The sequence below is a fragment of the Hypomesus nipponensis genome, chromosome 17 (assembly GCF_054491055.1).
Source record: "Hypomesus nipponensis isolate SF chromosome 17, ASM5449105v1, whole genome shotgun sequence".
In the NCBI taxonomy this organism is placed as follows: domain Eukaryota; kingdom Metazoa; phylum Chordata; class Actinopteri; order Osmeriformes; family Osmeridae; genus Hypomesus; species Hypomesus nipponensis.
This window is the reverse complement of record NC_140377.1, coordinates 4,902,590-4,917,892: the sequence shown is the minus strand read 5'-3', so window position 1 is coordinate 4,917,892 and position 15,303 is coordinate 4,902,590. Positions and strand designations below refer to the sequence as shown.

At 54.1% G+C, this 15,303-nt stretch overlaps 1 protein-coding gene across 1 annotated transcript in view; it reads left to right on the top strand.

Moving 5' to 3' along the window:
* Window positions 1-15,303, top strand: part of LOC146253104 (SRC kinase signaling inhibitor 1-like) — a 44,078-nt gene that overhangs the window by 28,036 nt on the left and 739 nt on the right. The window contains exons 8-21 of the mRNA XM_084676825.1: window positions 1,406-2,247; window positions 2,394-2,501; window positions 2,930-3,057; window positions 4,354-4,505; window positions 6,425-6,600; window positions 7,493-7,623; window positions 8,205-8,352; window positions 8,479-8,797; window positions 8,905-9,160; window positions 9,266-9,405; window positions 9,528-9,677; window positions 10,232-10,321; window positions 10,482-11,537; window positions 13,154-13,294. Coding sequence (XP_084532951.1) covers window positions 1,406-2,247; window positions 2,394-2,501; window positions 2,930-3,057; window positions 4,354-4,505; window positions 6,425-6,600; window positions 7,493-7,623; window positions 8,205-8,352; window positions 8,479-8,797; window positions 8,905-9,160; window positions 9,266-9,405; window positions 9,528-9,677; window positions 10,232-10,321; window positions 10,482-11,537; window positions 13,154-13,294 — 3,837 coding nt within the window. The remainder of the gene's footprint in view (window positions 1-1,405; window positions 2,248-2,393; window positions 2,502-2,929; window positions 3,058-4,353; window positions 4,506-6,424; window positions 6,601-7,492; window positions 7,624-8,204; window positions 8,353-8,478; window positions 8,798-8,904; window positions 9,161-9,265; window positions 9,406-9,527; window positions 9,678-10,231; window positions 10,322-10,481; window positions 11,538-13,153; window positions 13,295-15,303) is intronic.

The window sequence follows — 15,303 nt, the reverse complement described above, 5'->3', positions numbered from 1 at the left end:
GCTGGATAGCAGACGTAGGGAGGGGCTGGATAGCGGACGTAGGGAGGGGCTGGATAGCGGACGTAGGGAGGGGCTGGATAGCGGACGTAGGGAGGGGCTGGATAGCGGACGTAGGGAGGGGCTGGATAGCAGACATAGGGAGGGGCTGGATAGCAGACGTAGGTAGGGGCTGGATAGCAGACTTAGGGAGGGGCTGGATAGCAGATGTAGGGAGGGGCTGGATAGCAGACGTAGGGAGGGGCTGGATAGCAGACGTAGGTAGGGGCTGGATAGCAGACTTAGGGAGGGGCTGGATAGCAGATGTAGGGAGGGGCTGGATAGCAGACGTAGGGAGGGGCTGGATAGCAGACGTAGGGAGGGGCTGGATAGCAGACGTAGGGAGGGGCTGGATAGCAGACGTAGGGAGGGGCTGGATAGCGGACGTAGGGAGGGGCTGGATAGCGGACGTAGGGAGGGGCTGGATAGCGGACGTAGGGAGGGGCTGGATAGCGGACGTAGGGAGGGGCTGGATAGCAGACGTAGGGAGGGGCTGGATAGCAGACGTAGGGAGGGGCTGGATAGCAGACGTAGGGAGGGGCTGGATAGCGGACGTAGGGAGGGGCTGGATAGCAGACGTAGGGAGGGGCTGGATAGCAGACGTAGGGAGGGGCTGGATAGCAGACGTAGGTAGGGGCTGGATAGCAGACTTAGGGAGGGGCTGGATAGCAGATGGAGGGAGGGGCTGGATAGCAGACGTAGGGAGGGGCTGGATAGCAGACGTAGGGAGGGGCTGGATAGCGGACGTAGGGAGGGGCTGGATAGCGGACGTAGGGAGGGGCTGGATAGCGGACGTAGGGAGGGGCTGGATAGCGGACGTAGGGAGGGGCTGGATAGCGGACGTAGGGAGGGGCTGGATAGCGGACGTAGGGAGGGGCTGGATAGCAGACGTAGGGAGGGGCTGGATAGCAGACGTAGGGAGGGGCTGGATAGCAGTAAGTTGTCATCCAGTGTTCTGATGGTGGCTCTTGTCAGGCCGAGTAAGGCTCAGTTGTCTCACAGACTGATGAGGAAGGAAGCAGGGGGAGAGGGGGACAAGGGGACTGGAGTCTCTTTGTCTCCACCTTGTCATCTCCCTCCCTCTCTCCCTTCCTCTTCACAAAGTGCAGGAATAATCAATGACGATTACGTCTAATTTGCTCCGAGGCATCTTCAGAAGGTGGTCGATACTCTGCCACGCTTGTGTTGTGCGATGTGGAGCCGGCGACGCTCGCTTTGAACTTTTTTTTGCCGCATGCGCCACACCGCAGCCTGTGGTGCGCCCACTGACGCAGACACGACACGCGGCATCGTTAACGCCGCCCCGGCGGAGTGGGCCTCGTCGCCATGGTAACCCCTTTCCTATCCTGTCGGCTTTTTTTTCCCTCAGAGGGAGATGGTGTACTCGTCCCGTGACTCTTCCCCCACCCGCCGCCTCAACACCCTGCCCTCCTCGACCGCCTCGCCCCCCTCGGGCTCCCCGTCCCGCTCGCGCCTCTCCTACAGCGGGGGGCGCCCTCCCTCCTTTGCCGGGCCGGGGCACCCCCAGCACCAGCAGCAGCAGCAGCCCCAGCACCCCCACCACCCGTCGGGGGGCCACCACGGCGGCGGCCCCAACGCCGGCCTCTCGCCCTCACCCAGCGCCATCCTGGAGCGCCGCGACGTCAAGCCCGACGACGAGGGCTCCGGCAAGAGCATGATGCTGATGAAGAACGAGGGGCTGTACGCCGACCCCTACAGCCTGGTCCACGAGGGCCGCCTGAGCATCGCCTCCACGCAGTCGCTGGCCGCCATCGGGGACCCCTTCGCCTTCCCCGTGTCCGGGGGCCTCTATCGCCGAGGCTCCGTGCGCTCGCTCAGCACTTACTCCGCCGCCGCCCTGCAGGGGGAGCTAGAGGACGCCCTGTACAAGCCCGGGGGGCAGCTGTACTCAGACACCTACTCCTCGGCCACCCTGGGCATGGGCTTCCGCATGCCGCCCTCCTCCCCGCAGAAGGTCCCAGACATGCAGCTGAGGGACAGGGACTACTCGGGCTCCCCCAGCAGGGCCTCCCCGGTCAGGCAGGCCTTCCGCAAGGACTCGGCCTCCTCCTCCGTGTTCGTGGAGAGCCCCAAGTCCAGGCCCAGCTCCGGCTCGGAGCCGCTGTGTCTGACGGCCGGGCCGGGGGCCGACGGGGCCAGGAGCATGCCTGGGTTCAGCTCCACCATGCCAGGCCAGGAGTCGGACGCCAGGTCAGCGGGGGCTGGGCCTGACTCATGGCATTCTTCATGCTTGCTTGTTTTTGTATACCTTCGGCTCCTACTACAATTGTGGTGAGTCGGTTGTCCGGCACGGTGGATCATTTCCCTGTGTGTGTGTGTGTGTGCGTTGATCTCAGGACACGTATGGAGCGTCTGGACAGGATGGAGGCCATGGAGAAACAGATAGCCAGCCTGACTGGCCTGGTACAGAGTGTACTGACCAGAGCACCCGACAGCGACAGCACGTAAGACCTACAGACAGACAGAGAAACAGAGACACAAACAGACAGAGAGACAGAGAGACAGACAGAGAGACAAAGAGAAAGACAGAGAGACAGACAGACAGACAGAGAGAGAGACAGACACACAGAGACACAGACAGACAGAGAGACAGACAGAGAGACAGACCGTGAGACAGAGAGAGAAACAGACAGACAGACACACACACACAGAGTAGTCTTTAATACACAAGTGTCATTTTTGATCCAGACACGGTACACAAACTGTATTCAAGTTGGCATCTTCTACTTTCGCGTACTGTACAGTTGCATAGTGGCCCTATCAGCACCTTAATAGACAGCCCTTTGCAGCGTAGTCCACAAGTACCTAGTACATAGTACAGGTGTTGGCATTAGCACCGTAATGTCCCTGCCCTGTGGCCGTTGATCCTCAGATGCGGCCTGCTGCGTCTCTGCATGATGGCGGGCTGCCCTCCGGACCAAGGGGCGGAGTTCTCACAGCCCTTCCCTTTCTCTTCCAGCGAGAAGACCGAATCCGCCAGCGACGGCTCCGCCACAGGAAGTGAGTACTGTGTTCTGAGGGATCAGGGCTGTTTCGGTATAGCCTCCTGCCTGGACGACCTGTTAGGCCTGCCTAGGTGCCTAGCACCAGTTTGCTAACCTTAGTTATTCGCCTTTCTCTTCGGCTCAGCGCAGTTCTGTAATCCGCAGTAGGATCAGGTGAGGTTGTGCTCGCCGTGTCATTAGCATGGAGAGAGGGATGTCTCCCTTCAGCCTGTGACCTAGATACCGTGCCCAACCCTCTATTCTTGAAATCCCACTTTTCTCTCCAATGTCTCTCTTTAAGTCGCTGTCTATTGCTTCCGTTTCACATAATCTCTCTCCTCACATCGGTCTCCTGTCTTCGCTGCTCTTTAGCCTCTAAACATGTTTGGCATAATTGAGTCTGAAGAGATTTTTGGATGGCCAGGTCTTCAGAAGCTCAGACAGAGGATGGCTGCAGCCTTTGAAGCCTTTGCTGGTCCTGAGATCGCGCCTTTGCCTGTAGAGCCCTCAAATGAGCCATTCGTCAACCGTCGTCTGTAGAAGTAGCTTGCAGGGGCCTCCATTTGACCATCAGAATCAGCTTGAAGTTTGAAGATGTCTCTTGATTTCCAACTCTCTTATCTCTGATCTATCTTTTTCCTCACTCTTGTTTCTCTCTCTCTCTCTCTCTCTCTCTCTCTCTCTCTCTCTCTCTCTCTCTCTCTCTCTCTCTCTCTCTCTCTCTCTCTCTCTGTCTCTAGGGGGCATTTAGGTTGTAGCAAGAGCTCTTATCAGTTATGTTTGGTAACTGGCTCACTGCTTCTATATTTCAGCTGGCCGACTGAAGCGGAAAGGTAGTTTCTCGCTCTCTCCCTCTCTTTCTATCTCTTTCTCTCTCGTTATCTCTGCTGTCCATCTTCTTTATCTCTCGACTCTCAGCCCCTATGTGGTTGTCTGTGGTGATGTCACAACCCCTGTATGACTCGTGGGGTGTGTCTATCCTCTTGTGTGCCCCCTGGTTGGCTACCCAGAGAGCAGTTCCCACCCCATCCTGTCTAACTCTGACCCTTCTTGTCTCTGGTCCTGTCTGGTGGTTATACTCCCTATGATTGAATGTATTCTATCAGTCTGCAACCTGAACTGACATCCTGCACCTGCCCAGAACAGCTTATTTTAAGTGTGTGTGTGTGTGTCCACTGGAAGAAGCTGGATGTTACAATCTGTTCGACCACTAATAGCATGCCCACACGCGTTCCCGGTGGCTTCAGGAAATGGTTGTCCGTGTGTGTGTACGTGTCATTTCCTGTCTAACCTCGGCTCTGCTCTCTGGCAGCTCAGACTCCCTCGGCCCCGCTGGCCCTGATGCCTCCCCCGCCCGCCAACGGCAGCCCGGCAAGCCGGCTCCAGATGCAGCTCCACCTGGCCGACCTGCAGCAGAACGCCACCGACCTGCGCAAACAGCTGTCGCAGCTGCGCAACATGCAGGTGAGACGTGCCCTCCTGGACCCACTGCTGCTGCGCACCCGCGCATCTGCCTGGCTCGAACGCATGCTGCATTCATACGAGTCTCCCAGGAGACTCGTATGAACCCTATTTAAATCGGTGTCAAACCTGATTCTGTCTGTCGTCGTACGGTTTGCTTTGCCAGAGTGTGTCTCCATTCTGGGAGAATCTGTTTATAGGTAATGCATTTTGTTGCCATACCATGTCGAGGCAGAACTCACACATACTTTAAATAAGATGTCTGGTTGACATATTGAGGTCGAAGTATGCACTGAAGATCAGGCAGGTGGAGGAGATAAAAGAAGTGACTGTGTTTGTAGTAAACATTTCAAGGAGTGGTCCTTGGTTGCTAGGGGATGCCGCCGAAAAGACAGCGGTGACATCACATAAAAGAAGGCCAAATCAAAGGTGACGACATCAAAGGAGGAGATCCATCGTCGGACTCCCGGCTATAACCACGGTTACAGAATGGAAGGAGAGAGAGAGTCAACTTAAACGCTTTTGGTGAACCGAGAGAGATGCACCTCCTGGCAATGTCAGGAGAGCGAAGCGGGAGCAGGGTGGTTTGGAGAGGAGGAGAGGACAGGGGGAATGATTGTCGAGTCAAGGGGTCAAAATCCCGGCGCTGAGGGGCAGAGGGGAAAGGTAGATATTGCAGCTGAGTGAGGGCAGAGTGTCCAGGGCAGTGATAGCCCTGGCCACTACCTGTGTGCGTGCCCAAGCATGACCCCTACCCTCTGACCTGCCTTGTTACCCGGGGAGACGGCTGCAGGCTTGAATAATGGATTGTTCTCATGAATTATGCAAAGTCAGGGGGGGGGGGTGGCGGGCGGGCGGGTTGGGATAGGAAGAGAATGGCAACACAAAAATCCAACACTGTCTGTCGGACTGGCAGTGGTGTTATTTAGCATGCTGCATCTGAAACCGAATGAATGACTTTCTAATAGCCCACTTCTGTTTGCCTAACAAGGACGGACTAGCCAGCGCCAATCCTGACTGCCATATCCTTTCCTTTTGTTCCCTGCACCATGAAAGCAGTCCATGATTCAGTTTCCCTGCTAAGCATTTGTTTTCAACCAGGGGGGACCTGGATGTATTACACAGCCTGTGTCATGGTTTATTCTGTCTACATTCATGCATGGGATGCCTGTGTGATCCAGTGTCATTCACTGACCGGGGGCCTGATGGTTGTGTGTGTGAGGGGACGTGGTCTTACTCATATGTCGGCATGTTCATTAGGCACACAGGCGTGCATGCACTCTCACACACGCTCACACATACACACCCACACACTCACACACACACACGCTAGCGCCCCACCACTATGATAGGAACCATCATCAGCGGCTACAGTAATCACATTCTGTTAGCAGGGAAGACAGGATGGCTCAATAGTAAAATGCTTGCACATCAGGACACACACACACGCATACACACGCAGAAACACACACACACACACAGTGTGTTCAAGGATAGAACCATTCAGATCAAGGTACAACATACACTTGCAACCAAGGACAGGTCAGTGCACAAACAGACGGCCATCACTACCTGGGCAAGGCCATAGCATGACAAGGATGTGAAGGCCAGTACACACCACTCTGAGGAGATTATTGCCCCATGCATATTCAGTCGTTTTGGAATGTCACCAATCTGAAATTGCTTTGCCACTTCATGTAATCCACAAGCAATTTTTATCCGAAGACAAGAAGCCCAACTCAAATATAGCACAATTGTATATTATTAGTTTCCAAGTGCCAAGGAAGACATAACTACAGTCTGATTATAGTCATCAGTATACACGATGCCCATCCTATCAATAATGTTATGTGTGTGCATGCGTGTGCATGCGTGTGTGTATGTGTGTTTGTGTGTGTGTGTGTGTGCGTGTGTGTGTGTAGCTTCAGAACCAGGACTCGGTGCGCACGCTGGTCAAACGCACAGAGGCGGAGCTAAGCGTGCGTGTGAGCGACGCGCTGAGGAAGCAGGAAGACCCCCTGCAGAGACAGCGCCTCCTGGTGGAGGAGGAGAGACTCAAGTACCTCAACGAGGAGGAGCTTATCATCCAGCAGCTCCAGTCAGTACACACACACATCAACACACACACACACACACATCGACAGTTGGAGCACACACACACATACATACACACATGGAAAGCTTTTACATCTGTGAATATTACAGAACAGAAGACCCACTTTCTTAAATGTTTGATACAGGACATGTCATGGTCTTAAACTGTAGAAAAGTAATAGATGCAGAAAGAAAGTCCCCAATGTCTTCAGGCGCACCGGCAGAATCCAGCCTGGTTAGGGTCTGGAACGTTATTGATTGAACACTCTGCATAAATGATCTGCTTCATTATATCAGCCCACTTAATCAATGGTCATTATTAAGTGTTGCTAAAAGCCACTTTATTCCATTTAATAATTCACATAAGTTTAATTAGCCACATGGCTAGAGGCTAATTTCAGTTTGACGTCATTAAGTTAGATATTCATTAGTGATATAGCTCCATCAGCATGAGAGAGAAAGAGAGTGTGTGTGTGTGTGTGTGTTTGAGGTGTCTCGATCGCTCCTCCTCGCACACACGGCCACACACAGCCACTACCATATTGAATGAGCAAACATTCAACGTGAGGCTCACAGATGACATCATTCTGTGTGTCGACCCAGTGTTGCTGGATCATCTCATGTTGATGTCAGCAGAACAGCATGGACGATGGGGAAAAGCATTATGTTGGTTGATTGAAATCAGGATGTGGAGTTTATTTGAGTATGATAGTACTCAAGTATGATAAAAACGTGACCTACTCTGCCTTTAATGCCGACCAACAAAGTACAGTTATCATGCACTTCTAATCCTCGAACTTCTGATGTACTTTCTATGCACAATTTGACTAAAAGTGTCCAATAAATGAATAAGTGAAAATGACAAGTGTAAAACCAGTCCGCCTGTTCCCTCACAGTGACCTGGAGAAGTCTGTGGAGGAGATCCAGAAGGATTCATCTGTCAACCACAAGCTGGTGACGGCCCAGGAGCTGGAGGAGAAGGCTTCTGTGCTGAGGAGACTGGGAGAGACTCTGACTGAGCTCAAGAGTGAGCCACTCACACACACACACACACACACACACACACACACATGCACACCTCTACACACACACACACACACACACACACACACACGTCTTCACACACATACTCACACACACACACACACACACACGTCTTCACACACATACTCACACACACATGCACACCTCTACACACACACACACACACACACACATACACACACACATCTTCACACCCACACACTGACAATCACTAATCAGTGACTCCGGCTGTCATTATGTGTCTGTCAATCTCAGATAGTCAGTGTAGCACTGCATCACTCTCAGCCTAGTAGCTCTGACACTCTTCAGACTGATGACTGATTGAATCTAGTTTGGAATGACGTTCCGCACTCTGGCAAAATTATTTCGGTGAGGACATCGGCTCTATCAGTGTGGGTGATTTGAAAAACACGTTGACAGTGAGAGATGTGAGAATTTGGATGGAGTGGAAAATGACTTCACTTCTTCACTTCAAAATCACTTTTTTTTTTTTTTGTGGGGGCGGGGGGGGTGTTCCTGATTGTTGGTGATTGACGGTTTTGTTTGTCTGCGTGTCCTGAGTAGACCAGTTCCCCGGCCTGCAGAGTAAGATGCGTGTGGTGCTCCGCGTGGAGGTGGAGGCTGTCAAGTTCCTGAAGGAGGAGCCCCACAGACTGGACGCCCTGCTGAAACGCTGCAAGACTGTCACAGACACTCTAACCACCATGCGCAGGTACGCTGCACGCCAAGCACAAGCACTGGGCGCTAAATCCCGACAGCTGCCCCGATGAACCGGCATCTGATTGTCGCGTGTGTGTGCGTGCGTGCGTGTGTTCGTGCCTGTGTGCGAACCCGACAGGCAAGTCAACGAGGGGGTGTGGAAGAAGCAGGACGACGCCGCGGGCCCGTTCTCCAAGCACAACGAAGACTTCCGCAAGAGCAACGACTTTGACCTGCCCACCAGTCCCCCTCTCGGCATCAACGACCTGGGGGGAGGAGGAGGAGTAGGGGGCCTCAGCAGCCTGTCCAACTGGAGCCCTCACTCCAGTCACAGCCACGGTAACCCCTCCAGCCACCATAGGGACCACCACCCGCCGGTCCCCCACAAGGGCCGAGCCCTGGAGGAGCTGGCGAACCGCGCTGCCTCAGACAAGGCCGTGTCTGTGGAGGTCCGACTGGTAGGGAACCTACTTTTGACCTCCATCTTCATCCCATTGGCCTGTAAATGACGCCAGCCCACGCCTGAAGCATGCCTCTGAACACATCCACGTTCATCCTCCACCAGGCTGCGGAACGAGACTGGGAGGAGAAGCGGGCCAGTCTGACCCAGTACAGCGCCCAGGACATCAACCGGCTTCTGGAGGAGACCCAGGCAGAGCTGATGAAGGCCATCCCTGACCTGGACTTTGCCGCCAAGCAGATCAAGCCCTCCTCCAACACGCCCTCTCAGACGCCCCACAGCGGGACCCTGGAGCACAGATCCACCAAGCCCCAGCACGCCAAGCTGTCGGGGAAGGAGCCCGGCTCCAGGCGTGGCTCTGGTAAGACAACCCCCGAGTGGCACGCTGAGAGAAAGCTTGGTAGGTGTTGGTGTGGTGCCCTGCTGTGTTTGGTTCTCCCGTGTTGATGTTTTGCCTCCCGTACAGATGAGCTGACGGTGGGGCGATATCGCACGGAGAAGCCCTCCAAGTCTCCTCCCCCACCGCCGCCTCGACGCAGCTTCCCATCATCCCCTGGGCTGACCACCCGCAGCGGAGAGACCCTCATCCCGGGCAAGTGTATAAAGGTGGGCAGAAGGATATGGCCACACACACACACATTGCATACAGTTACACACGTCATTGGGTCCTCTCTGTGCTCGGAGTGGACAAACACGCGTTCTGACTTGTTTTTGTGTGACGGAGGAAGATGGAATCGGAGGAAGGCGAGACCCAGAAGCCCCACGTGAAGCTGCGGAGGGCCGTGTCGGAGAACCCCCGCCCCGCGTCCACCCCGCCCAACCTGGCAACCGGGGACAAGGAGGAGACCGAGGAGGAGAGAATTGCTGCTGAACTGGAGGTACTGACTGGACTGTCACACCAGCACCAAATTGACAAAGAAATATCTTTGGTCAAGATCCTCAATATTAGTCGAACAAGGGAGAATACAGACACACACACACACACACATAGACACATACACACAGCCACTGTGGGCCTCATTACCACTGACAGATTGGTGTTCAGGTCAGGCCAAGGCAGCTGGTGCCGTATGTCACCCGGGTCCCGGTCCTCCTCAGTGGGGGATCGCAAAGATCCCACTGCCCAATCCCACACTCCACCAGGCAGCCTTGGAAAGATCGGCCCAGCCTGGACAGATCGGCCCAGCCTGGACAGATGGACCCCTACGGCCCACCAGGAAGTGTTTGGGAAGCTCCGCTTGGCCAATCACACACTTCGTTTTAGTGACTTCAGATGGACTTAGTGTTCGCTAGGATTCAAAGAACCCCCCTCCCGGCAGTTGGGTTCTTTGACGTCTCCGTTGTTTCGAACATGGAGCAAGGTGTGTAGTGGCTGCGTGTGCTTGTGTGAGTGTGTGTGTCCAGCTGTCAAACTCTACGTTGTGTGTATCAGTTGTCCAGAGCTTCGCTGGATTGCTCTGTTCTCCGGTGGGAGCAGGCTGGATCAGGGCCCAGAGGCAGCCCTGTGGCACCAGACACGCAGGTAAAACACCCACCTCTACTCTCCTCACACTGTAGGACCTGCTTCATAATCCACATGTTTTGGTTTGTCTAATGCGTTCGGGAGGTCTCCAGGAGTTGCGTCCTCGTTTGAAAGTGTCGACGTCTCGATTTGAACACCAGGCGTTCTCCCTGTGTTGCAGGCACAGACTGTGGCCCCGCCCCGAACGGCCCTCTCTCCTCTCCCCCAGATTGTGCTGACTGAGTGCTCGTCAGTTCCACCCTCCGCCTCTGAGGGTTCTGTCAGAGACCAAACACAGGGCCCGTCCCCAGTGAGCCAGACTCCAGGAGAGACTGGTCCCCAGATGGTCTCCCAGACCCAGCCTTCCCAGGGTCCCACGGGACAGCCCCAAAAGGAGGCCCCCCTCCGGGAGCTGAAGATCCAGGAATCCTTTGAGGAAGTTGGGGAGAAGAGAGAGGAGCTGTCCCTGGTGCTGACTGAGCTGGACGTGAGGGCCATGTCCCCTTCTGAAGCCCAGGACCTCGGCTGGAGCGCGGAAGCAGCTCTGAGGACACTGACTCTTCCGTTACAGGACAGGAAGGAGACCCTGGATGTCAGCCTCAGTGAGAGTCCTATCCTGGTGCTCTTCAGGGAGGCGCTGACAGTCAGGGAGGCCTACGGTCAGCTCCACACTCTGCTGGAAGCACCCAGGGCAGGGTCTTGCCCCAGCGGCCTGAGCCGTGTCTCCAGCCCCCCTAACCCCAGACTCTGCCTCCCCCCTGACCAGCAGGACTCTCTGGGGGAGGCGTTGAGGAGAGGGATGGATACGGGAGTGAGGGCCCTAACTCTCAGCCACAGCAGAGTAGCCGAGGAAACCCTAATAGACCAATCCCAGCAGAGCCCAGCAGCTGCTCCATTAAGGTCTAATGGGTCAGCAGGTACGAAGGCGAGCCTGGCCAGAGCAGGCCAGAGGGCCCGGGGAGAGGACATCCGCAGCAGCACCTACCGGAGGCTGGACAGCCTGGAGGAGACCATCAGGGAGCTGGAGATCACGCTGCTGGAGATCAGCGGCCACCCCAGCACCCAGCTCCTCCACCCCAGCACCCAGCTCCTCCACCCCAGCACCCAGAACCTCTCCTCAGATGCCCAGCTGGGAGAGGACTCCGCCCCAGGCCAGACCCCCAGCGCTCCGGCCTCAGAACATCGGAAGCCTCCGGTCCCACCCAAGCCCTCTTCGTTCACTCCCGCCATAGCCAAGGTCCAGAACCTTCTCCTCTGTTTGGAAGCTTGGAGTCTCTTGGATGGCACATGCTCTCTCTCTCCCTCTCTCTTCCCCCCTCTCTGGGCTTCCTCGTGGGATATTGCTTCCAGCTGCACCCTTATCTCTAACAATCTCGTGTGCTCCTTTAGAACTCGGCAACTGATTACGTTCTATTAAATTATTTCGAAAACCACGTTGAGTTTGAAAGGAGCACCCCTCCTCCCCGCCTCCTTCTCGTTGCTGTGATTAATGATCGGTCGGCCGTCTTGCTAGGAAGGGCTGCTTTAACTGTTTTCTTATTGATCTGCCTTGCCATCTGCTGTTTCTACCCTGTAAACAAGGGCAGGTCCCTCCTCCTACAATAAACTATCATTTATCCTGTCGCTTTGTCTTTCTCTCTGCCTTCCCTTTGTTTCGCCTTCTCTGTATGTCTCCTTCTCGTCTCTGCTTTGTGTTTTGGCGCCGCTCTCCCCTCTGAAATCAATTGCCCATCACTTTCATCATCAATTAGCATCGATTTTGCCCAGGTTGCTGAAAATATATCAACTCGGTTAATGTTTGGAGTCGGATTGTACATGCTCTCATTATCTTTGTCAGGGTATTACATTCTCATATTACCAGACAAAATTCCAAGGTATGCTGGGAGGGAGAGGTTAATGCACCACCTTTGTTTAACATCTGAAATTCAAACATGATGGAACTTTGGCGATAATTCTTTGGTTATAAACAGTGAACGGGGGGGGGGAAAGAAAGAGGGTAAGAATGAAGGCTGTATGTGTGTGTGTGTGTGTGTGTATAAACTCCCTCTCAAGCCATGCTCAACACTCATGCTGTCACTCTGGGTTTCCCCAGTAGCGAGGAGAGAGGACAAGGCCTCCCCGGAGCCTCACATGAGATTGCAGTGTCTTCACACATAGTTTCATCAGCAGGCCCACTGTAACCGCTCGTGTCAGACTCTCATTACTCCAATGACTTCTGCACCCTAGAACGGACATGGCTTTGTACAGTAATAGTTTAAAAGGGAATTGAAAACGACCCGTACAGCAAAATGCATCCTTTAACCCAATTTACTGTTGAATGCAAATGTACAGCCGATGATCTATATGGTTTCAAAGGTGTGTCCCTGAACACAATTTCTCCTCATTTTCAGGTGTGGTGAGTAAAGGCAGGGCAGGAGGTCTTCAGCGTGACAATATTGGAGTTAAAAGCTCAGGGGGAAAAGGTCACTGTGACTGAGTCCCCGGTTGACCTGTGCTTCTGGACTGTCAATTTCAATTTCCCATCTTTAAATCCTCCTGTTTGTCTTGCTGTGGGCCCGTTCTGTCGCTCTGAAGTGGGGATTGGTGGGATGTGCGTTCCAGTTCAATCAGCTGTAAACCCTGTTCGTCTCTCCCTTCAGCAGCCGAGAGACGCTGGACTGCTTTGCTACAGCCGTGGGTCCCACTGAGAGAATCTCTGTTTGAATAGATCAACTCTGAAACGTAAATCTGACTCACTTCTCAATCTGCTCCCTCCTCCCCCCTTGTCTCTCTTCATCTTTGCCCTCCCCCGTGCCCTGTGTGTCCTGCGCCCTCCTCTCTCCTGCCCCACCCCATCCCCCACCCCCTCCCCAGGGAGGGACCGGCTCCTCGGGTGTGGCTAAAGTCCTCCACTCGTCTGCTGCCTCCAGGCTGAAGCACCTGCAGCAGAACAGCACAGAGAAGAACAAGAGTGGCAAGAGAGAAGAATTCCTCAAGAGTCAGACCCAGCAGCAGGTACAGTCTCCACACCCTCCTCCTCATCACCCACCTACCCCAAACCTAGGCCCTCAATGCTCCAACTTTCTCCTCACCCCCCCCCCCCCCCCACTACAACAGTCTCTGCCTCGGACCAGCCCAGGAACAGACAGGCAGGTAGAACAGAGTAAACCCACATATTTGGCGCTGTCCTCGGTGTCGTCTTCCCAGTGAGGCATCTGGTCTGAGCTGTTGTCTCTTCTGAGCTGAAGGTGGGCGAAAGTGGCGTGCCAGGGTGTTTTAGAGCAGAGCCTGAAGGAGAAGAGGCCGGGGGTCATCTCAGGAATCCAAGACCGGTCACAGGAGGGAAATGAAAGCGCTGAGGCGCGTCACTCCTGAGCCAAACCCGAGAGACGCTTCTCCTCTCTAGCGAAAGCGCGAGTCATGTCAGTGGAAAAAGCTCCAACGTCAATGTTATTAAAGAAAAGCTGGAGCACTGAAGTGCCTCTAAACCCACTGCACTCCACCCTGAAGAGCTTGACAGGAATTTTAGCGAGAGAGAGAGAGAGACATGGAGGGATGGAGGCGGGAGAATGTAAGAGGGAGGGAGGTAGAGTGGTGAAGCCACGGAGGAATCTCTTCAGCGGGCCGTGTCTCAGTCTAGGCTGTGGCTAATCAGCGCACAGCAGTGTCAAACCAATCACTGGTTATCCAATATAAGGAGGTCAGCAGCGGCAGCAGCAGTTGCCCCTCTCTCTCTCTCTCTCTCTCTCTCTCTTTCTCTCTCTCTCTCTCTCTCTCTGTCTATCTCTCTACCTCTACCTCCCTCTCTCCCTCTCTCTCTCTACCTCTCCCTCTCCCCTTTTCACTATATCTCTGTCTTTCACCGCTCACCCTCTCTCCCTGTTTCCACCCCCCTCTCCTCCTTGGCCCGAGAGCTGTCATTGAAGAGTGGGTCTGTCTCGCTGGCCTACTGGGAAGAAAATTAATCCCATTATTTCGGTATAAGGACAATTGCTCTCAGCGTGCGTGCTTTGTCCGCCAACTGTTGTCAAACGTCCCAGTGAAAGGAGGCTGTGTGTTTGTGAAAACACTAGCCCCTCGTCAAAAGGATGGACGGCAGTCAAAACAAATCCTCTCTCAGCATGGGCACCGAGCCATCCATTATGTTACCATTGAGCGTCGGACACTGTCAACAATAACCAGAACCAAAAGACTAAAGCCACTAAGGACACTTCTGAATGGAAATAAAACTCTCCAACAGAAAGAGTCATTCTTGTCAACTCTGCCAAAAGTAGTGGTAGTATAAACAGGATTTGGTACTGATAGTATAGGACTGTGTCAAATATGGCTCCACGTTGGCCCCTAATTGCTAATAGCTAATTTCTATGATGTTACGACTGACATTTGCTCACCTTTCTAAATAATCCAGAGATGACCCCTGACCTCTGACCGGTCTCCGGTCTTTGAATTCCTCTGCCTCAATCCTCCATGGTGTATGAAGACAGCACATCTTTGTGGCGTCCGTGTTGGTGTAATTCAGCCTGTGGGAGTGTTATCTCTCGCTGCGCCGGGTGTGTGGGAGTGAGGCCAAGCCCGGGCAGCTGAACAACCTGTGTTCCCAGGCCTCGTCGTTAGGAAGCGTTACCGGAAGGCGTCCTCCAATTCCAGCCATGAGGATCCTTCAAATCACTGGGCTGGATAGGAACAGACAGTTCAAAGCCACTATTTCATTGCTGTTTGCTTTTGGCACGGATCAAGGGAGGCATGACAATGTGAATCCCTTTCATATCGCAAACCACTATTTCCATTTCCCATTTTCAGCCTGTTATTACTTGTGGCTGTAAAGCAGCACAGTTAAGGTCGGGGGGAGAGGTGTGTGTGTGTGGGGGGGGGGTTGATGGGAATTAAAGGCTCTTGGGTAGTGCTTCTTTTTTTTGGTTGGTCAAGCAGATTTAAGGTTCCAAGGATGAAGGGAGGCTGTTTTGCTGCACTAACAGACCGGAATGAATGTGTCGGCCAGACTTGAGAGGGCTTCCTCAGGCAGA